The sequence below is a fragment of the Rhinoderma darwinii genome (genome assembly GCF_050947455.1).
Source record: "Rhinoderma darwinii isolate aRhiDar2 chromosome 6 unlocalized genomic scaffold, aRhiDar2.hap1 SUPER_6_unloc_1, whole genome shotgun sequence".
Classification (NCBI taxonomy): domain Eukaryota; kingdom Metazoa; phylum Chordata; class Amphibia; order Anura; family Rhinodermatidae; genus Rhinoderma; species Rhinoderma darwinii.
In genome coordinates this window covers 195,783-216,427 of record NW_027461823.1, presented here as the reverse complement: position 1 = coordinate 216,427, position 20,645 = coordinate 195,783, and the positions used below count along the sequence as shown (strand labels likewise).

At 52.9% G+C, this 20,645-nt stretch overlaps 2 protein-coding genes across 6 annotated transcripts in view; one reads left to right on the top strand and one right to left on the bottom strand.

The window, feature by feature from the left end:
- The window catches only part of LOC142697892 (uncharacterized), a 23,552-nt gene extending 7,624 nt beyond the window's left edge, over positions 1-15,928 (bottom strand). The window contains exons 1-5 of one of the 2 annotated variants that reach the window (XM_075847690.1): positions 15,304-15,928; positions 6,352-6,450; positions 6,124-6,272; positions 5,491-5,550; positions 2,479-2,536 (exon numbers count right to left, since the gene is read on the bottom strand). In XM_075847690.1, coding sequence (XP_075703805.1) covers positions 2,479-2,536; positions 5,491-5,550; positions 6,124-6,249 — 244 coding nt within the window. In that variant the 5' untranslated portion in view covers positions 6,250-6,272; positions 6,352-6,450; positions 15,304-15,928. The remainder of the gene's footprint in view (positions 1-2,478; positions 2,537-5,490; positions 5,551-6,123; positions 6,273-6,351; positions 6,451-15,303) is intronic. The other variant, XM_075847691.1, reaches the window with a different exon arrangement.
- DUSP14 (dual specificity phosphatase 14) lies at positions 2,365-20,645 on the top strand. Of its 4 annotated transcripts, none has more exons than XM_075847694.1 (2): positions 2,365-2,455; positions 19,818-20,645. In XM_075847694.1, exon 2 carries the CDS (start codon positions 19,898-19,900, stop codon positions 20,555-20,557), a length of 660 nt encoding a protein of 219 aa, XP_075703809.1. In that variant the 5' UTR covers positions 2,365-2,455; positions 19,818-19,897; the 3' UTR covers positions 20,558-20,645. The 4 variants fall into 4 exon arrangements, with proteins under 4 accessions (XP_075703809.1, XP_075703808.1, XP_075703810.1 ...); XM_075847693.1 differs by lacking the exon at positions 2,365-2,455 and adding an exon at positions 15,515-15,657; XM_075847695.1 differs by lacking the exon at positions 2,365-2,455 and adding an exon at positions 15,691-15,712.

Genomic DNA, 20,645 nt, shown 5'->3' with positions numbered 1-20,645 from the left:
TTATAGATGTGTTATTACACCCGGGATATTATAGATGTATTATTACACCCGGGATATTATAGATGTATTATTACACCCGGGATATCATAGATGTGTTATTACACCCGGGATATTATAGATGTGTTATTACACCCGGGGATATTATAGATGTATTATTACACCCGGGATATTATAGATGTATTATTACACCCGGGATATTATAGATGTGTTATTACCCCCGGGATATTATAGATGTATTATTACACCCGGGATATTATAGATGTGTTATTACCCCCGGGATATTATAGATGTATTATTACACCCGGGATATTATAGATGTGTTATTACACCCGGGATATTATAGATGTGTTATCACACCCGGGATATTATAGATGTATTATTACACCCGGGATATTATAGATGTATTATTACACCCGGGATATTACAGATGTATTATTACACCCGGGATATTATAGATGTGTTATTACACCCGGGATATTATAGATGTGTTATTACACCGGGGATATCATAGATGTGTTATTACACCCGGGATATTATATGTATTATTACACCCGGGATATTATAGATGTATTATTACACCCGGGATATTATAGATGTATTATTACACCCGGGATATTATAGATGTATTATTACACCCGGGATATTATAGATGTGTTATTACACCCGGGATATTATAGATGTGTTATTACCCCCGGGATATTATAGATGTATTATTACACCCGGGATATTATAGATGTGTTATTACACCCGGGATATTATAGATGTGTTATTACACCCGGGATATTACAGATGTATTATTACACCCGGGGATATTATAGATGTATTATTACACCCGGGATATTATATGTATTATTACACCCGGGATATTATAGATGTATTATTACACCCGGGATATTATATGTATTATTACTCCCGGGATATTATAGATGTATTATTACACCCGGGATATTATAGATGTGTTATTACACCCGGGATATTATAGATGTGTTATTACACCCGGGATATTATAGATGTGTTATTACACCCGGGATATTATAGATGTATTATTACACCCGGGATATTATAGATGTATTATTACACCCGGGATATTATATGTTGTATTATTACACCCGGGATATTATAGATGTGTTATTACACCCGGGATATTATAGATGTGTTATTACACCCGGGATATTATAGATGTGTTATTACACCCGGGATATTATAGATGTATTATTACACCCGGGATATTATAGATGTATTATTACACCCGGGATATTATAGATGTGTTATTACCCCCGGGATATTATAGATGTATTATTACACCCGGGATATTATAGATGTGTTATCACACCCGGGATATTATAGATGTATTATTACACCCGGGATATTATAGATGTATTATTACACCCGGGATATTACAGATGTATTATTACACCCGGGATATTATAGATGTGTTATTACACCCGGGATATTATAGATGTGTTATTACACCGGGGATATCATAGATGTGTTATTACACCCGGGATATTATATGTATTATTACACCCGGGATATTATAGATGTATTATTACACCCGGGATATTATAGATGTATTATTACACCCGGGATATTATAGATGTATTATTACACCCGGGATATTATAGATGTGTTATTACACCCGGGATATTATAGATGTGTTATTACCCCCGGGATATTATAGATGTATTATTACACCCGGGATATTATAGATGTGTTATTACACCCGGGATATTATAGATGTGTTATTACACCCGGGATATTACAGATGTATTATTACACCCGGGGATATTATAGATGTATTATTACACCCGGGATATTATATGTATTATTACACCCGGGATATTATAGATGTATTATTACACCCGGGATATTATATGTATTATTACTCCCGGGATATTATAGATGTATTATTACACCCGGGATATTATAGATGTGTTATTACACCCGGGATATTATAGATGTGTTATTACACCCGGGATATTATAGATGTGTTATTACACCCGGGATATTATAGATGTATTATTACACCCGGGATATTATAGATGTATTATTACACCCGGGATATTATAGATGTATTATTACACCCGGGATATTATATGTTGTATTATTACACCCGGGATATTATAGATGTGTTATTACACCCGGGATATTATAGATGTGTTATTACACCCGGGATATTATAGATGTGTTATTACACCCGGGATACGCCGTCATTCGCTTCTGCACACACTCGGCATCACTAACAACATCTCCCTGCGTTACCCCAGCAACGGCTCTGACATCACACTGCTGAGGTCATGCAGGGCTCTGATTGGCTGCTGCTATCTAGTCAAAGGGGGGTGTGTAAGGTGCAGGGGGGGGATAGTGGGCGGATCAATCATCCTTTTGGTGGATCGCAGCCACATGACCCTGAGGATATATTAACCCGTGCAGTGCTGAGGAGGCGCCCACCCAGGTAAATCTGCCAGAGAGTCTCACCTGTCTGTTCTTCCTGTGTCACGTCCTGTGTAGCCGGGGGAGGGGTCTGCGGAGACTTCTGTCACAAGAAATGTCACTTTCACACACTGTGCTGCCAAGGGAAGAGGTGGGGGGCACCTGGGGAGGAGGGATAAAGAGAGGGGGGCACCTGGGGAGGAGGGATAAAGAGAGGGGGGCACCTGGGGAGGAGGGATAAAGAGAGGGGGGCACCTGGGGAAGGAGGGATAAAGAGAGGGGGGGGCACCTGGGGGAGGAGGGATAAAGAGAGGGGGGGGCACCTGGGGGAGGAGGGATAAAGAGAGGGGGGGCACCTGGGGAAGGAGGGATAAAGAGAGGGGGGCACCTGGGGAAGGAGGGATAAAGAGAGGGGGGGCACCTGGGGGAGGAGGGATAAAGAGAGGGGGGGCACCTGGGGGAGGAGGGATAAAGAGAGGGGGGCACCTGGGGTAGAGGGATAAAGAGAGGGGGGGCACCTGGAGAGGAGGGATAAAGAGAGGGGGGGCACCTGGGAAAGGAGGGATAAAGAGAGGGGGGGCACCTGGGGAAGGAGGGATAAAGAGAGGGGGGCACCTGGGGAAGGAGGGATAAAGAGAGGGGGGCACCTGGGGAAGGAGGGATAAAGAGAGGGGGGCACCTGGGGAAGGAGGGATAAAGAGAGGGGGGCACCTGGGGAAGGAGGGATAAAGAGAGGGGGGCACCTGGGGAAGGAGGGATAAAGAGAGGAGGGATAAAGAGAGGGGGGGCACCTGGGGAGGAGGGATAAAGAGAGGGGGGGCACCTGGGGAGGAGGGATAAAGAGAGGGGGGGCACCTGGGAAAGGAGGGATAAAGAGAGGGGGGGACCTGGGGAAGGAGGGATAAAGAGAGGGGGGGGACCTGGGGAAGGAGGGATAAAGAGAGGGGGGGCACCTGGGGAAGTTGGGATAAAGAGAGGAGGGCACTTGGGGAAGGAGGGATAAAGAGAGGGGGGCACCTGGGGAAGGAGGGATAAAGAGAGGGGGGCACCTGGGGAAGGAGGGATAAAGAGAGGGGGGCACCTGGGGAAGGAGGGATAAAGAGAGGGGGGCACCTGGGGAAGGAGGGATAAAGAGAGGGGGGCACCTGGGGAAGGAGGGATAAAGAGAGGGGGGGGACCTGGGCAAGGAGGGATAAAGAGAGGGGGGCACCTGGGGAGGAGGGATAAAGAGAGGGGGGGCACCTGGGGGAGGAGGGATAAAGAGAGGGGGGGCACCTGGGGGAGGAGGGATAAAGAGAGGGGGGCACCTGGGGTAGAGGGATAAAGAGAGGGGGGGCACCTGGGGAAGGAGGGATAAAGAGAGGGGGGCACCTGGGGAAGGAGGGATAAAGAGAGGGGGGCACCTGGGGAAGGAGGGATAAAGAGAGGGGGGCACCTGGGGAAGGAGGGATAAAGAGAGAGGGGCACCTGGGGAAGGAGGGATAAAGAGAGGAGGGATAAAGAGAGGGGGGGCACCTGGGGAGGAGGGATAAAGAGAGGGGGGGGCACCTGGGGAGGAGGGATAAAGAGAGGGGGGGGCACCTGGGGAGGAGGGATAAAGAGAGGGGGGGCACCTGGGGAGGAGGGATAAAGAGAGGGGGGGGCACCTGGGGAGGAGGGATAAAGAGAGGGGGGGGCACCTGGGGAAGGAGGGATAAAGAGAGGGGGGGCACCTGGGGAAGGAGGGATAAAAAGAGGGGGGCACCTGGGAAAGGAGGGATAAAGAGAGGGGGGGGACCTGGGGAAGGAGGGATAAAGAGAGGGGGGGGACCTGGGGAAGGAGGGATAAAGAGAGGGGGGGCACCTGGGGAAGGAGGGATAAAGAGAGGGGGGGCACCTGGGGAAGGAGGGATAAAGAGAGGGGGGGCACCTGGGGAAGGAGGGATAAAGAGAGGGGGGCACCTGGGGAAGGAGGGATAAAGAGAGAGGGGCACCTGGGGAAGGAGGGATAAAGAGAGGAGGGATAAAGAGAGGGGGGGCACCTGGGGAGGAGGGATAAAGAGAGGGGGGGGCACCTGGGGAGGAGGGATAAAGAGAGGGGGGGGCACCTGGGGAGGAGGGATAAAGAGAGGGGGGGCACCTGGGGAGGAGGGATAAAGAGAGGGGGGGGCACCTGGGGAGGAGGGATAAAGAGAGGGGGGGGCACCTGGGGAAGGAGGGATAAAGAGAGGGGGGGCACCTGGGGAAGGAGGGATAAAGAGAGGGGGGCACCTGGGAAAGGAGGGATAAAGAGAGGGGGGGGACCTGGGGAAGGAGGGATAAAGAGAGGGGGGGGACCTGGGGAAGGAGGGATAAAGAGAGGGGGGGCACCTGGGGAAGGAGGGATAAAGAGAGGGGGGGCACCTGGGGAAGGAGGGATAAAGAGAGGGGGGGCACCTGGGGAAGGAGGGATAAAGAGAGGGGGGGCACCTGGGGAAGGAGGGATAAAGAGAGGGGGGGCACCTGGAGAGGAGGGATAAAGAGAGGGGGGGCACCTGGGAAAGGAGGGATAAAGAGAGGGGGGCACCTGGGGAAGGAGGGATAAAGAGAGGGGGGCACCTGGGGAAGGAGGGATAAAGAGAGGGGGGCACCTGGGGTGGAGGGATAAAGAGAGGGAGGGCACTTGGGGAAGGAGGGATAAAGAGAGGGGGGCACCTGGGGAAGGAGGGATAAAGAGAGGGGGGCACCTGGGGAAGGAGGGATAAAGAGAGGGGGGGGGACCTGGGCAAGGAGGGATAAAGAGAGGGGGGGACACCTGGGCAAGGAGGGATAAAGAGAGGGGGGCACCTGGGGAGGAGGGATAAAGAGAGGGGGGCACCTGGGGAAGGAGGGATAAAGAGAGGGGGCACCTGGGGAGGAGGGATAAAGATGCTGCACACTCAGTGATTGCAGCCGCTCGGGGCGGTATTAGTGGGTACATGAGGTGGCATTGGGTGTATTTTGGGGTTACCAGGCAGCCATATAACATCAGATTCCGTTATCCTCGGCGCTAGTGTCAGCCGCTGCTCCTCATGCCGGGGGGTACACACAGTTACTCACCTGCCCGCTGCTCCCCGCTTTCTTTAGATGATCTTTCAGCCTTTGGATGAGCTCTGTATTCTGTGAGGGAGGAAAGGGTTAAGTTGTCCTGGGATTAGACGGGTCATGTCATTAACGTCGCTGCCCGACTTCTGCGCGGTACGAGTCACGCGTCTCCACCCCCTTGAATTGCGGACGCTGCGCAATAGTCGAGGTCGCCATTGGAGTTAAAGTTGCAGAGCGCCGTCGTGTCGTATTTACATTCAGATGCCGTTGTGGCAGATGCGACACTCGGGGCGCGACACGTTGCTATCCGTCTAAAGTCGGGGTCTAGTCCGGATCTTAGGACGACGTTAAGGGGTGACCCTTCGTTGTGGGATCGGGTCGCCTCCCTTGGAACTCGTCCCTACGTGAAACCTTATCGGAGCAGTTGTCGGTCGCGTCGCCTAGCTCCGCCTCTTTATCACGGTGGAAAGAAAATAATCGCCATTTGGAGTCTGAATTTTAAAAAAAACGTCAACCCGGTAAACTCTGGGACCGACCAACACATTTCTGGAGTCCCCCCATAAACCGCTGGCCACCTTACAAGTCGTGCTACCTAAACGCCCCTATAACGCGGACGTGACATGGGGCGTTACCCCGCGGCCGCCTCACCTTTCCCGTTCCTCGCAGGCTGAGCCGTTTACAGTACTGCTGCAGCTGAGCCCTCTTCAGAAGCTGCAGGGAGGACGGGGTTAAATCCAGCACCAGCTCCGACACCTTCTTTTGACGATTGGACATGGCGGCGGCGGTGACGATATTGACTAGAAACCACAGAGCGGATATTACAGAACCTCCTGCTGACACTTGTAGTTCCACAGCCCATTCCCTCCATTTACCTACCTGGCTCCAAGCCTAAAATCACTGCCTTGCTACGGGGGAGGGGGAAACACAGGATCCCCTTATTTATTTATTCAATTAGCAGCAGCCAATCAGAAGATCCTATGAACAGATCATTAGGGGGTTAATCAGCTCCTTGCTGCCAAACTGAGAGCAGTTCATGGGAAACAAGGGGGCGACGTGGTCAGGACATGCTGGGAGTTGTAGTTTCACAAACTGTTTCCATATGGTAATGGGTGTCACTACTCAGATGTTGAAAGTGGACAATCCCTTTAATAATACACCATGGATGATGATGATGATGAGACTCCTTGTTCCGATTACAAGTTCTACTATATCAGGTGTGAAGTCTCAGGGGTGTATAGTCTTATGCATGGGCATGTCTGCTGTATGGACTGTATATGTATGTGCGCCCCCTGCAGGATGGATTAGTCACGTCTGCTGTATGGACTGTATATGTATGTGCGCTCCCTGCAGGATGGAGTAGTCATGTCTGCTGTATGGACTGTATATGTATGTGCTCCCCCTGCAGGATGGATTAGTCACGTCTGCTGTATGGACTGTATATGTATGTGCGCCCCCTGCAGGATGGATTAGTCATGTCTGCTGTATGGGCTGTATATGTATGTGCACTCCCTGCAGGATGGATTAGTCACGTCTGCTGTATGGACTGTATATGTATGTGCGCCCCCTGCAGGATGGATTAGTCATGTCTGCTGTATGGACTGTATATGTATGTGCGCCCCCTGCAGGATGGATTAGTCACGTCTGCTGTATGGACTGTATATGTATGTGCGCCCGCTGCAGGATGGATTAGTCATGTCTTCTGTATGGACTATATATGTATGTGCGCTCCCTGCAGGATGGAGTAGTCATGTCTGCTGTATGGACTGTATATGTATGTGCGCCCCCTGCAGGATGGATTAGTCACGTCTGCTGTATGGACTGTATATGTATGTGCGCCCCCTGCAGGATGGATTAGTCACGTCTACTGTATGGACTGTATATGTATGTGCGCCCCCTGCAGGATGGATTAGTCATGTCTGCTGTATGGACTGTATATATATGTGCGCTCCCTGCAGGATGGATTAGTCATGTCTGCTGTATGGACTGTATATGTATGTGCGCTCCCTGCAGGATGGATTAGTCACGTCTGCTGTATGGACTGTATATGTATGTGCGCCCCCTGCAGGATGGATTAGTCACGTCTGCTGTATGGACTGTATATGTATGTGCGCTCCCTGCAGGATGGATTAGTCACGTCTGCTGTATGGACTGTATATGTATGTGCGCCCCCTGCAGGATGGATGTCATGTCTGCTGTATGGACTGTATATGTATGTGCGCTCCCTGCAGGATGGATTAGTCACGTCTGCTGTATGGACTGTATATGTATGTGCGCCCCCTGCAGGATGGATTAGTCACGTCTGCTGTATGGACTGTATATGTATGTGCGCTCCCTGCAGGATGGATTAGTCATGTCTGCTGTATGGACTGTATATGTATGTGCGCTCCCTGCAGGATGGATTAGTCACGTCTGCTGTATGGACTGTATATGTATGTGCGCCCCCTGCAGGATGGATTAGTCATGTCTGCTGTATGGACTGTATATGTATGTGCGCCCCCTGCAGGATGGATTAGTCGTGTCTGCTGTATAGACTGTATATGTATGTGCGCTCCCTGCAGGATGGATTAGTCGTGTCTGCTGTATGGGCTGTATATGTATGTGCGCCCCCTGCAGGATGGATTAGTCGTGTCTGCTGTATGGACTGTATATGTATGTGCGCCCCCTGCAGGATGGATTAGTCGTGTCTGCTGTATGGACTGTATATGTATGTGCGCTCCCTGCAGGATGGATTAGTCGTGTCTGCTGTATGGACTGTATATGTATGTGCGCCCCCTGCAGGATGGATTAGTCATGTCTGCTGTATGGACTGTATATGTATGTGCGCCCCCTGCAGGATGGATTAGTCATGTCTGCTGTATGGACTGTATATGTATGTGCGCCCCCTGCAGGATGGATTAGTCATGTCTGCTGTATGGACTGTATATGTATGTGCGCCCCCTGCAGGATGGATTAGTCATGTCTGCTGTATGGACTGTATATGTATGTGCGCTCCCTGCAGGATGGATTAGTCATGTCTGCTGTATGGACTGTATATGTATGTGCGCCCCCTGCAGGATGGATTAGTCATGTCTGCTGTATGGACTGTATATGTATGTGCGCCCCCTGCAGGATGGATTAGTCATGTCTTCTGTATGGACTATATATGTATGTGCGCTCCCTGCAGGATGGATTAGTTATGTCTGCTGTATGGACTGTATATGTATGTGCGCCCCCTGCAGGATGGATTAGTCACGTCTGCTGTATGGACTGTATATGTATGTGCGCCCGCTGCAGGATGGATTAGTCATGTCTGCTGTATGGACTGTATATGTATGTGCGCCCCCTGCAGGATGGATTAGTCATGTCTGCTGTATGGACTGTATATGTATGTGCGCCCCCTGCAGGATGGATTAGTCATGTCTGCTGTATGGACTGTATATGTATGTGCGCCCCCTGCAGGATGGATTAGTCATGTCTGCTGTATGGACTGTATATGTATGTGCGCCCCCTGCAGGATGGATTAGTCATGTCTGCTGTATGGACTGTATATGTATGTGCGCCCCCTGCAGGATGGATTAGTCATGTCTTCTGTATGGACTATATATGTATGTGCGCTCCCTGCAGGATGGATTAGTTATGTCTGCTGTATGGACTGTATATGTATGTGCGCCCCCTGCAGGATGGATTAGTCACGTCTGCTGTATGGACTGTATATGTATGTGCGCCCCCTGCCGGATGGATTAGTCATGTCTGCTGTATGGACTGTATATGTATGTGCGCTCCCTGCAGGATGGATTAGTCATGTCTGCTGTATAGACTGTATATGTATGTGCGCCCGCTGCCGGATGGATTAGTCATGTCTGCTGTATGGACTGTATATGTATGTGCGCCCGCTGCCGGATGGATTAGTCATGTCTGCTGTATGGACTATATATGTATGTGCGCTCCCTGCAGGATGAATTAGTCACGTCTGCTGTATGGACTGTATATGTATGTGCTCCCTGCAGGATGGATTAGTCATGTCTGCTGTATGGACTGTATATGTATGTGCGCCCCCTGCAGGATGGATTAGTCATGTCTGCTGTATGGACTGTATATGTATGTGCGCTCCCTGCAGGATGGATTAGTCATGTCTGCTGTATGGACTGTATATGTATGTGCGCCCCCTGCAGGATGGATTAGTCATGTCTGCTGTATGGACTGTATATGTATGTGCGCCCCCTGCAGGATGGATTAGGCATGTCTGCTGTATGGACTGTATATGTATGTGCTCCCTGCAGGATGGATTAGTCATGTCTGCTGTATGGACTGTATATGTATGTGCGCTCCCTGCAGGATGGATTAGTCATGTCTGCTGTATAGACTGTATATGTATGTGCGCCCCCTGCAGGATGGATTAGTCATGTCTGCTGTATGGACTGTATATGTATGTGCGCCCCTTGCAGGATGGATTAGTCATGTCTGCTGTATGGACTGTATATGTATGTGCGCCCCCTGCAGGATGGATTAGTCATGTCTGCTGTATGGACTGTATATGTATGTGCGCCCCCTGCAGGATGGATTAGTCATGTCTGCTGTATGGACTGTATATGTATGTGCGCCCCCTGCAGGATGGATTAGTCATGTCTGCTGTATGGACTGTATATGTATGTGCGCTCCCTGCAGGATGGATTAGTCATGTCTGCTGTATGGACTGTATATGTATGTGCGCTCCCTGCAGGATGGATTAGTCATGTCTGCTGTATGGACTGTATATGTATGTGCGCTCCCTGCAGGATGGATTAGTCGTGTCTGCTGTATGGACTGTATATGTATGTGCGCCCCCTGCAGGATGGATTAGTCGTGTCTGCTGTATGGACTGTATATGTATGTGCGCTCCCTGGAGGATGGATTAGTCATGTCTGCTGTATGGACTGTATATGTATGTGCGCCCCCTGCAGGATGGATTAGTCATGTCTGCTGTATGGACTGTATATGTATGTGCGCCCCCTGCAGGATGGATTAGTCATGTCTGCTGTATGGACTGTATATGTATGTGCGCCCCCTGCAGGATGGATTAGTCATGTCTGCTGTATGGACTGTATATGTATGTGCGCCCCCTGCAGGATGGATTAGTCATGTCTGCTGTATGGACTGTATATGTATGTGTGCTCCCTGCAGGATGGATTAGTCATGTCTGCTGTATGGACTGTATATGTATGTGCGCTCCCTGCAGGATGGATTAGTCATGTCTGCTGTATGGACTGTATATGTATGTGCGCCCCCTGCAGGATGGATTAGTCATGTCTGCTGTATGGACTGTATATGTATGTGCTCCCTGCAGGATGGATTAGTCATGTCTGCTGTATGGACTGTATATGTATGTGCGCTCCCTGCAGGATGGATTAGTCATGTCTGCTGTATGGACTGTATATGTATGTGCTCCCCCTGCAGGATGGATTAGTCCTGTCTGCTGTATGGACTGTATATGTATGTGCGCCCCCTGCAGGATGGATTAGTCATGTCTGCTGTACGGACTGTATATGTATGTGCGCTCCCTGCAGGATGGATTAGTCATGTCTGCTGTATGGACTGTATATGTATGTGCGCCCCCTGCAGGATGGATTAGTCATGTCTGCTGTATGGACTGTATATGTATGTGCGCCCCCTGCAGGATGGATTAGTCATGTCTGCTGTATGGACTGTATATGTATGTGCTCCCCCTGCAGGATGGATTAGTCATGTCTGCTGTATGGGCTGTATATGTATGTGCTCCCCCTGCAGGATGGATTAGTCATGTCTGCTGTATGGACTGTATATGTATGTGCGCCCCCTGCAGGATGGATTAGTCATGTCTGCTGTATGGGCTGTATATGTATGTGCTCCCCCTGCAGGATGGATTAGTCACGTCTGCTGTATGGACTGTATATGTATGTGCGCCCCCTGCAGGATGGATTAGTCACGTCTGCTGTATGGACTGTATATGTATGTGCGCCCCCTGCAGGATGGATTAGTCACGTCTGCTGTATGGACTGTATATGTATGTGCGCCCCCTGCAGGATGGATTAGTCATGTCTGCTGTATGGACTGTATATGTATGTGCTCCCTGCAGGATGGATTAGGCATGTCTGCTGTATGGACTGTATATGTATGTGCGCCCCCTGCAGGATGGATTAGTCATGTCTGCTGTATGGACTGTATATGTATGTGCGCCCCCTGCAGGATGGATTAGTCATGTCTGCTGTATGGACTGTATATGTATGTGCGCCCCCTGCAGGATGGATTAGTCATGTCTGCTGTATGGACTGTATATGTATGTGCGCCCCCTGCAGGATGGATTAGTCACGTCTGCTGTATGGACTGTATATGTATGTGCGCCCCCTGCAGGATGGATTAGTCACGTCTGCTGTATGGACTGTATATGTATGTGCGCCCCCTGCAGGATGGATTAGTCACGTCTGCTGTATGGACTGTATATGTATGTGCGCCCCCTGCAGGATGGATTAGTCACGTCTGCTGTATGGACTGTATATGTATGTGCGCCCCCTGCAGGATGGATTAGTCATGTCTGCTGTATGGACTGTATATGTATGTGCGCCCCCTGCAGGATGGATTAGTCATGTCTGCTGTATGGACTGTATATGTATGTGCGCTCCCTGCAGGATGGATTAGTCATGTCTGCTGTATGGACTGTATATGTATGTGCGCCCCCTGCAGGATGGATTAGTCATGTCTGCTGTATGGACTGTATATGTATGTGCGCCCCCTGCAGGATGGATTAGTCATGTCTGCTGTATGGACTGTATATGTATGTGCGCCCCCTGCAGGATGGATTAGTCATGTCTGCTGTATGGACTGTATATGTATGTGCGCTCCCTGCAGGATGGATTAGTCACGTCTACTGTATGCACTGTATAAGTATGTGCGCCCCCTGCAGGATGGATTAGTCACGTCTGCTGTATGGACTGTATATGTATGTGCGCCCCCTGCAGGATGGATTAGTCACGTCTGCTGTATGGACTGTATATGTATGTGTGCCCCCTGCAGGATGGATTAGTCATGTCTGCTGTATGGACTGTATGTGTATGTGCGCTCCCTGCAGGATGGATTAGTCATGTCTGCTGTATGGACTGTATATGTATGTGTGCCCCCTGCAGGATGGATTAGGCATGTCTGCTGTATGGACTGTATATGTATGTGTGCCCCCTGCAGGATGGATTAGGCATGTCTGCTGTATGGACTGTATATGTATGTGCGCCCCCTGCAGGATGGATTAGGCATGTCTGCTGTATGGACTGTATGTGTATGTGCGCTCCCTGCAGGATGGATTAGTCATGTCTGCTGTATGGACTGTATATGTATGTGCGCCCCCTGCAGGATGGATTAGTCACGTCTACTGTATGGACTGTATATGTATGTGCGCCCCCTGCAGGATGGATTAGTCATGTCTGCTGTATGGACTGTATATGTATGTGCGCTCCCTGCAGGATGGATTAGTCATGTCTACTGTATGGACTGTATATGTATGTGCGCCCCCTGCAGGATGGATTAGTCATGTCTGCTGTATGGGCTGTATATGTATGTGCGCCCCCTGCAGGATGGATTAGTCATGTCTGCTGTATGGACTGTATATGTATGTGCGCCCCCTGCAGGATGGATTAGTCACGTCTGCTGTATGGACTGTATATGTATGTGCGCCCCCTGCAGGATGGATGTCATGTCTGCTGTATGGACTGTATATGTATGTGCGCCCCCTGCAGGATGGATTAGTCACGTCTGCTGTATGGACTGTATATGTATGTGCTCCCCCTGCAGGATGGATTAGTCATGTCTGCTGTATGGACTGTATATGTATGTGCGCCCCCTGCAGGATGGATTAGTCATGTCTGCTGTATGGACTGTATATATATGTGCGCTCCCTGCAGGATGGATTAGTCACGTCTGCTGTATGGACTGTATATGTATGTGCTCCCCCTGCAGGATGGATGTCATGTCTGCTGTATGGACTGTATATGTATGTGCGCCCCCTGCAGGATGGATTAGTCACGTCTGCTGTATGGACTGTATATGTATGTGCGCCCCCTGCAGGATGGATGTCATGTCTGCTGTATGGACTGTATATGTATGTGCGCTCCCTGCAGGATGGATTAGTCATGTCTGCTGTATGGACTGTATATGTATGTGTGCCCCCTGCAGGATGGATTAGTCACGTCTGCTGTATGGACTGTATATGTATGTGCTCCCCCTGCAGGATGGATGTCATGTCTGCTGTATGGACTGTATATGTATGTGCGCCCCCTGCAGGATGGATTAGTCACGTCTGCTGTATGGACTGTATATGTATGTGCGCCCCCTGCAGGATGGATTAGTCACGTCTGCTGTATGGACTGTATATGTATGTGTGCCCCCTGCAGGATGGATTAGTCACGTCTGCTGTATGGACTGTATATGTATGTGCTCCCCCTGCAGGATGGATGTCATGTCTGCTGTATGGACTGTATATGTATGTGCGCCCCCTGCAGGATGGATTAGTCACGTCTGCTGTATGGACTGTATATGTATGTGCGCCCCCTGCAGGATGGATGTCATGTCTGCTGTATGGACTGTATGTGTATGTGCGCCCCCTGCAGGATGGATTAGTCATGTCTGCTGTATGGGCTGTATATGTATGTGCGCTCCCTGCAGGATGGATTAGTCATGTCTGCTGTATGGACTGTATATGTATGTGCGCCCCCTGCAGGATGGATTAGTCATGTCTGCTGTATGGACTGTATATGTATGTGCGCTCCCTGCAGGATGGATTAGTCATGTCTGCTGTATGGACTGTATATGTATGTGCGCCCCCTGCAGGATGGATTAGTCACGTCTGCTGTATGGACTGTATATGTATGTGCGCTCCCTGCAGGATGGATTAGTCATGTCTGCTGTATGGGCTGTATATGTATGTGCTCCCCCTGCAGGATGGATTAGTCATGTCTGCTGTATGGGCTGTATATGTATGTGCTCCCCCTGCAGGATGGATTAGTCATGTCTGCTGTATGGACTGTATATGTATGTGCGCTCCCTGCAGGATGGATTAGTCACGTCTGCTGTATGGACTGTATATGTATGTGCTCCCCCTGCAGGATGGATTAGTCATGTCTGCTGTATGGACTGTATATGTATGTGCGCCCCCTGCAGGATGGATTAGTCATGTCTGCTGTATGGACTGTATATGTATGTGCGCCCCCTGCAGGATGGATTAGTCATGTCTGCTGTATGGACTGTATATGTATGTGCGCCCCCTGCAGGATGGATTAGTCACGTCTGCTGTATGGACTGTATATGTATGTGCTCCCTGCAGGATGGATTAGTCACGTCTGCTGTATGGACTGTATATGTATGTGCTCCCTGCAGGATGGATTAGTCATGTCTGCTGTATGGACTGTATATATATGTGCTCCCCCTGCAGGATGGATTAGTCATGTCTGCTGTATGGGCTGTATATGTATGTGCGCCCCCTGCAGGATGGATTAGTCACGTCTGCTGTATGGACTGTATATGTATGTGCGCCCCCTGCAGGATGGATTAGTCATGTCTGCTGTATGGACTGTATATGTATGTGCGCCCCCTGCAGGATGGATTAGTCATGTCTGCTGTATGGACTGTATATGTATGTGCGCCCCCTGCAGGATGGATTAGTCATGTCTGCTGTATGGACTGTATATGTATGTGCGCCCCCTGCAGGATGGATTAGTCACGTCTGCTGTATGGACTGTATATGTATGTGCGCCCGCTGCAGGATGGATGTCATGTCTGCTGTATGGACTGTATATGTATGTGCGCCCCCTGCAGGATGGATTAGTCACCTATAGATAGATATATACACACACATATAGGTGCTCCCTGCTATTTTACTTTCTCCTCCCGGTGTAAGGGGCCGCTGGTTACCGGTCTGGTGGTCGCCCTCTGGGGGCGGGATATCAGGGAGTTGGAGCACGAGGATAAATCTTCTCCGACCCGTAATTACAGCGACATTTCCGGCCGCACTGTGTGTATTGTGACGATAGTTCCCGCCCGCGTCATTAACCCCTTGTCTCCACATTATCCGGACTGTCCGGTGCTGTCACGGTAGAAAGTAATCCGCCGAGAGGCTGCACCGGATTGGCTGGTGACTGATGACGCACATCTTACACCCTCAGAGCCCGTGACGTCACCGCCACCGGAAGAGCTGTTACCCGGCAGGTGAAGGTGCAATGCTCTGCAGAGAGATGCGGGTGACGCTGTGAAGGAGCTGCAGGTCTCGCGCGTGTCCTGTTTGGTGCAATGTTCTGCAGAGATGCTGCGGGGTGATCGGTGGGGAATTAAGGGTTAATAGGGGGGTGGGGCTGCAGCATCGCGGTCCTCATCTCGTCTGCAGTTCAGCTGGTGATGGGTTAACGGAAGCAGCTCCGCCCCTGGCAAAGCAGTGCGGGGGCATCATGTGTCTCTGCCCCTCACACGCCCCTCACCCCCTGCATCATCCTCTCTGCAGAGCGGCACATAAACCGGAGGAGAGAGGACGCTGCACCCGGGGACACCGAGATGAGACCGCACAGGAAAGGTGAGAGCTGCCCGGCTAACCCATCCTGCCCGGCATGTACCAACCTGTGCCCACACGAGGGACGCAACCTGTTCTTTACCGTCTGTAATGGTACCAGACTGTGCCCCCTCTACCACAGCCCGGTGCCGTCACTGCCCCCTCTACCACAGCCCGGTACCGTCACTGCCCCCTCTACCACAGCCCGGTGCCGTCACTGCCCCCTCTACCACAGCCCGGTACCGTCACTGCCACCTCTACCACAGCCCGTACCGTCACTGCCACCTCTACCACAGCCCGGTGCCGTCACTGCCACCTCTACCACAGCCCGGTGCCGTCACTGCCACCTCTACCACAGCCCGGTACCGTCACTGCCACCTCTACCACAGCCCGGTGCCGTCACTGCCACCTCTACCACAGCCCGTACCGTCACTGCCACCTCTACCACAGCCCGTACCGTCACTGCCACCTCTACCACAGCCCGGTACCGTCACTGCCACCTCTACCACAGCCCGTACCGTCACTGCCACCTCTACCACAGCCCGGTGCCGTCACTGCTACCTCTACCACAGCCCGTACCGTCACTGCCACCTCTACCACAGCCCGGTACCGTCACTGCCACCTCTACCACAGCCCGGTGCCGTCACTGCCACCTCTACCACACCCCGGTGCCGTCACTGCCACCTCTACCACAGCCCGTACCGTCACTGCCACCTCTACCACAGCCCGTACCGTCACTGCCCCCTCTACCACAGCCCGGTGCCGTCACTGCCACCTCTACCACAGCCCGGTGCCGTCACTGCCACCTCTACCACAGCCCGGTGCCGTCACTGCCACCTCTACCACAGCCCGGTGCCGTCACTGCCACCTCTACCACAGCCCGGTGCCGTCACTGCCACCTCTACCACAGCCCGTACCGTCACTGCCACCTCTACTACAGCCCGGTGCCGTCACTGCCACCTCTACCACAGCCCGGTACCGTCACTGCCACCTCTACCACAGCCCGGTACCGTCACTGCCACCTCTACCACAGCCCGGTGCCGTCACTGCCACCTCTACTACAGCCCGTACCGTCACTGCCACCTCTACCACAGCCCGCTGCCGTCACTGCCACCTCTACCACAGCCCGCTGCCGTCACTGCCACCTCTACCACAGCCCGGTGCCGTCACTGCCACCTCTACCACAGCCCGGTGCCGTCACTGCCACCTCTTCCACAGCCCGGTGCCGTCACTGCCACCTCTACCACAGCCCGCTGCCGTCACTGCCACCTCTACCACAGCCCGCTGCCGTCACTGCCACCTCTACCACAGCCCGGTGCCGTCACTGCCACCTCTACCACAGCCCGCTGCCGTCACTGCCCCCTCTACCACTGCCCGGTGCCGTCACTGCCCCCTCTACCACTGCCCGGTGCCGTCACTGCCGCCTCTACCACAGCCCGGTGCCGTCACTGCCGCCTCTACCACAGCCCGGTGCCGTCACTGCCGCCTCTACCACAGCCCGGTGCCGTCACTGCCGCCTCTACCACAGCCCGGTGCCGTCACTGCCGCCTCTACCACAGCCCGGTGCCGTCACTGCCGCCTCTACCACAGCCCGGTGCCGTCACTGCCGCCTCTACCACAGCCCGGTGCCGTCACTGCCGCCTCTACCACAGCCCGGTGCCGTCACTGCCGCCTCTACCACAGCCCGGTGCCGTCACTGCCGCCTCTACCACAGCCCGGTGCCGTCACTGCCGCCTCTACCACAGCCCGGTGCCGTCACTGCCGCCTCTACCACAGCCCGGTGCCGTCACTGCCGCCTCTACCACAGCCCGGTGCCGTCACTGCCGCCTCTACCACAGCCCGGTGCCGTCACTGCCGCCTCTACCACAGCCCGGTGCCGTCACTGCCGCCTCTACCACAGCCCGGTGCCGTCACTGCCGCCTCTACCACAGCCCGGTGCCGTCACTGCCGCCTCTACCACAGCCCGGTGCCGTCACTGCCGCCTCTACCACAGCCCGGTGCCGTCACTGCCGCCTCTACCACAGCCCGGTGCCGTCACTGCCGCCTCTACCACAGCCCGGTGCCGTCACTGCCGCCTCTACCACAGCCCGGTGCCGTCACTGCCGCCTCTACCACTGCCCGGTGCCGTCACTGCCGCCTCTACCACAGCCCGGTGCCGTCACTGCCGCCTCTACCACTGCCCGGTGCCGTCACTGCCGCCTCTACCACTGCCAGGTGCCGTCACTGCCCCCTCTACCACTGCCAGGTGTTGTCACTGCCCCCTCTACCACTGCCCGGTGCCGTCACTGCCCCCTCTACCACTGCCCGGTGCCGTCACTGCCACCTCTACCAGAGCCCGGTACCGTCACTGCCACCTCTACCACAGCCCCGTACCGTCACTGCCACCTCTACCACAGCCCCGTACCGTCACTGCCACCTCTACCACAGCCCCGTACCGTCACTGCCACAGCCCGCTGCCGTCACTGCCACCTCTACCACAGCCCGGTGCCGTCACTGCCACCTCTACCACAGCCCGGTGCCGTCACTGCCACCTCTACCACAGCCCGGTGCCGTCACTGCCACCTCTACCACAGCCCGGTGCCGTCACTGCCACCTCTACCACAGCCCGGTGCCGTCACTGCCACCTCTACCACAGCCCGGTGCCGTCACAGCCCGGTGCCGTCACTGCCGTCACTGCCCGCTGCCGTCACTGCCGCCTGTACCCGCTGCCGTCACTGCCGCCTCTACCACAGCCCGGTGCCGTCACTGCCGCCTGTACCCACTGCCCGTTGCCATCACCCTCTACCCTGTTCCTCTACACACAGTCCAGTATAGACACCGTAGTTTGCTGACAGTGACCCTCACGCCACATGGGCCTGTATTGGCGTTCCTGCTGATACCTATAGAATGGTTCTCGGTGTGTTTCATCATGGCATGGGCACAGAGGGCTGGGAGGGGGGGCACACATGTAGTGGCAGCCACGTGACATTGAGGATAGTGACGGTGAGTCATAGATAAGCGGTGTCACTCTGACGATTCACTGCATGACTCACATGGATCCTCCTGACCTCTGTGCCACCTTGACCTACACACAGCGCTCCTTATTACCCCCGCACCGCTGGCAGCGACCCCTAGAGATCTAACAGCCAGAACCTGCCGCCACCAGGGCCCCGTCACAATGATTTGTGTACGGGTGATGCTCCCCCGCATAATCCAGAATCTGATCATTGATTCCTCCAGATCCCAGAAATTCCCGGTCACTTTCTTCCCTCGTCCTCGTGCAACTTTCCAATAGACTTTGCGTCAACTCCTAACCAAGTTCTGTGAATGCAAGCATGAATGTGTCCAATTCACTGACAGCAAGCAGAGTCTAAAAGACGTTCTGACCTTCTCATAGCTGAGGGTTTGTTACAATTGTATCCAGTCTCGACAATCCTCTGCGAGCTCAACAGATGATAAGTTTTACCTGCGCCGATACATTGTAACAAACTATCAGGACAGGAGAGATTTGTGAGAAGTGTTGGGTCTGTACAAGTTCTCAGCATTTGGATGTAAACCAGAATGTTCCCATTCACTAACAGCAAGCAGAGATCTGGTGAAATTGTAAAGTATTGAAATCCAAAGTCTATAAGAAACTGCAGACAGAACTTTTTATTATACAATGAAGACGGGACACCGGCCCTTTAAGACTATGAATCCCCTTTAAGGGGCTGTCGCAGGATGAGGGTGCGGCCCGACTACACCCATCATCCGCCCGGATTACTGGAAGGCTGCGGTCACATGACGGCGGTTGACGCTTGCGTTATTATTATTACGTGTTTTATCCGTTTTCGTTTTGTCACTTCAGGTTGTGAAAAGTGATCGAGAGAAGGAGGACAGGAGAGCTGCAGAGCATTGCACCGCTCCCCATCCCACGCGCCGCTCTATATGTCCCTGCAGCCGCCGACCATGAATTTCCGCAGTCACCGGCTTCTACGCCGCTCTTCTCCACCAGCCCCGGCTCTCTCCACCAAACCCAGCGCCGTGGGAGGAGCCTCCGGCACCGGCCTGTCCGGCCTCGGCAGCATCGCTCAGATCAGTCCATGCCTCTACCTCTCCAGCGGGAACGCGGCCGGCAGCCGGCAACTGGTCTACGCCCGCAACGTCACCTGCATCGTCAACGCCACGCTGGAGATCCCCAATTCTAACTGGCCGGACGTGGACTACGTCAAAGTGCCCGTGCCGGACGTACCCCATGCCCCTCTCGCCCTGTACTTTGATTCCGTGGCCGACCGTATTCACCAGAATGGCAAGAGGAACGGCAGGACATTGGTCCACTGTGTGGCAGGGGTCAGCCGCTCGGCCACGCTCTGCATCGCGTACCTGATGAAGTACCACCGCCTGTCCTTACTGGACGCCCACCAGTGGGTTAAGACCAGGCGGCCGGTGGTGCGGCCCAACGCCGGCTTCTGGCAGCAGCTGATACAGTACGAAAAAAAGCTCTTCGGCAAAAACACGGTGCGGCTGGTGCCGTCTCCGCTAGGACTCATCCCCGATATATACGAGGGGGAAACCCGAAACCTGATCCCAGTCTGGAGCTTCAGATAAAGCGGCTGCGCCGGGACAAGAGACAATCACTGGCGCTACCAAGTGTCCGGCCCACAGGACGCATTAAACTTCCCCGTTCACCCTTAAA

What these genes read in the sequence shown, in the direction of transcription:
- DUSP14 (XM_075847694.1), top strand. Translation starts at nt 19,898, where the DNA reads ATGTCCCTGCAGCCGCCGACCATGAATTTCCGCAGTCACCGGCTTCTA.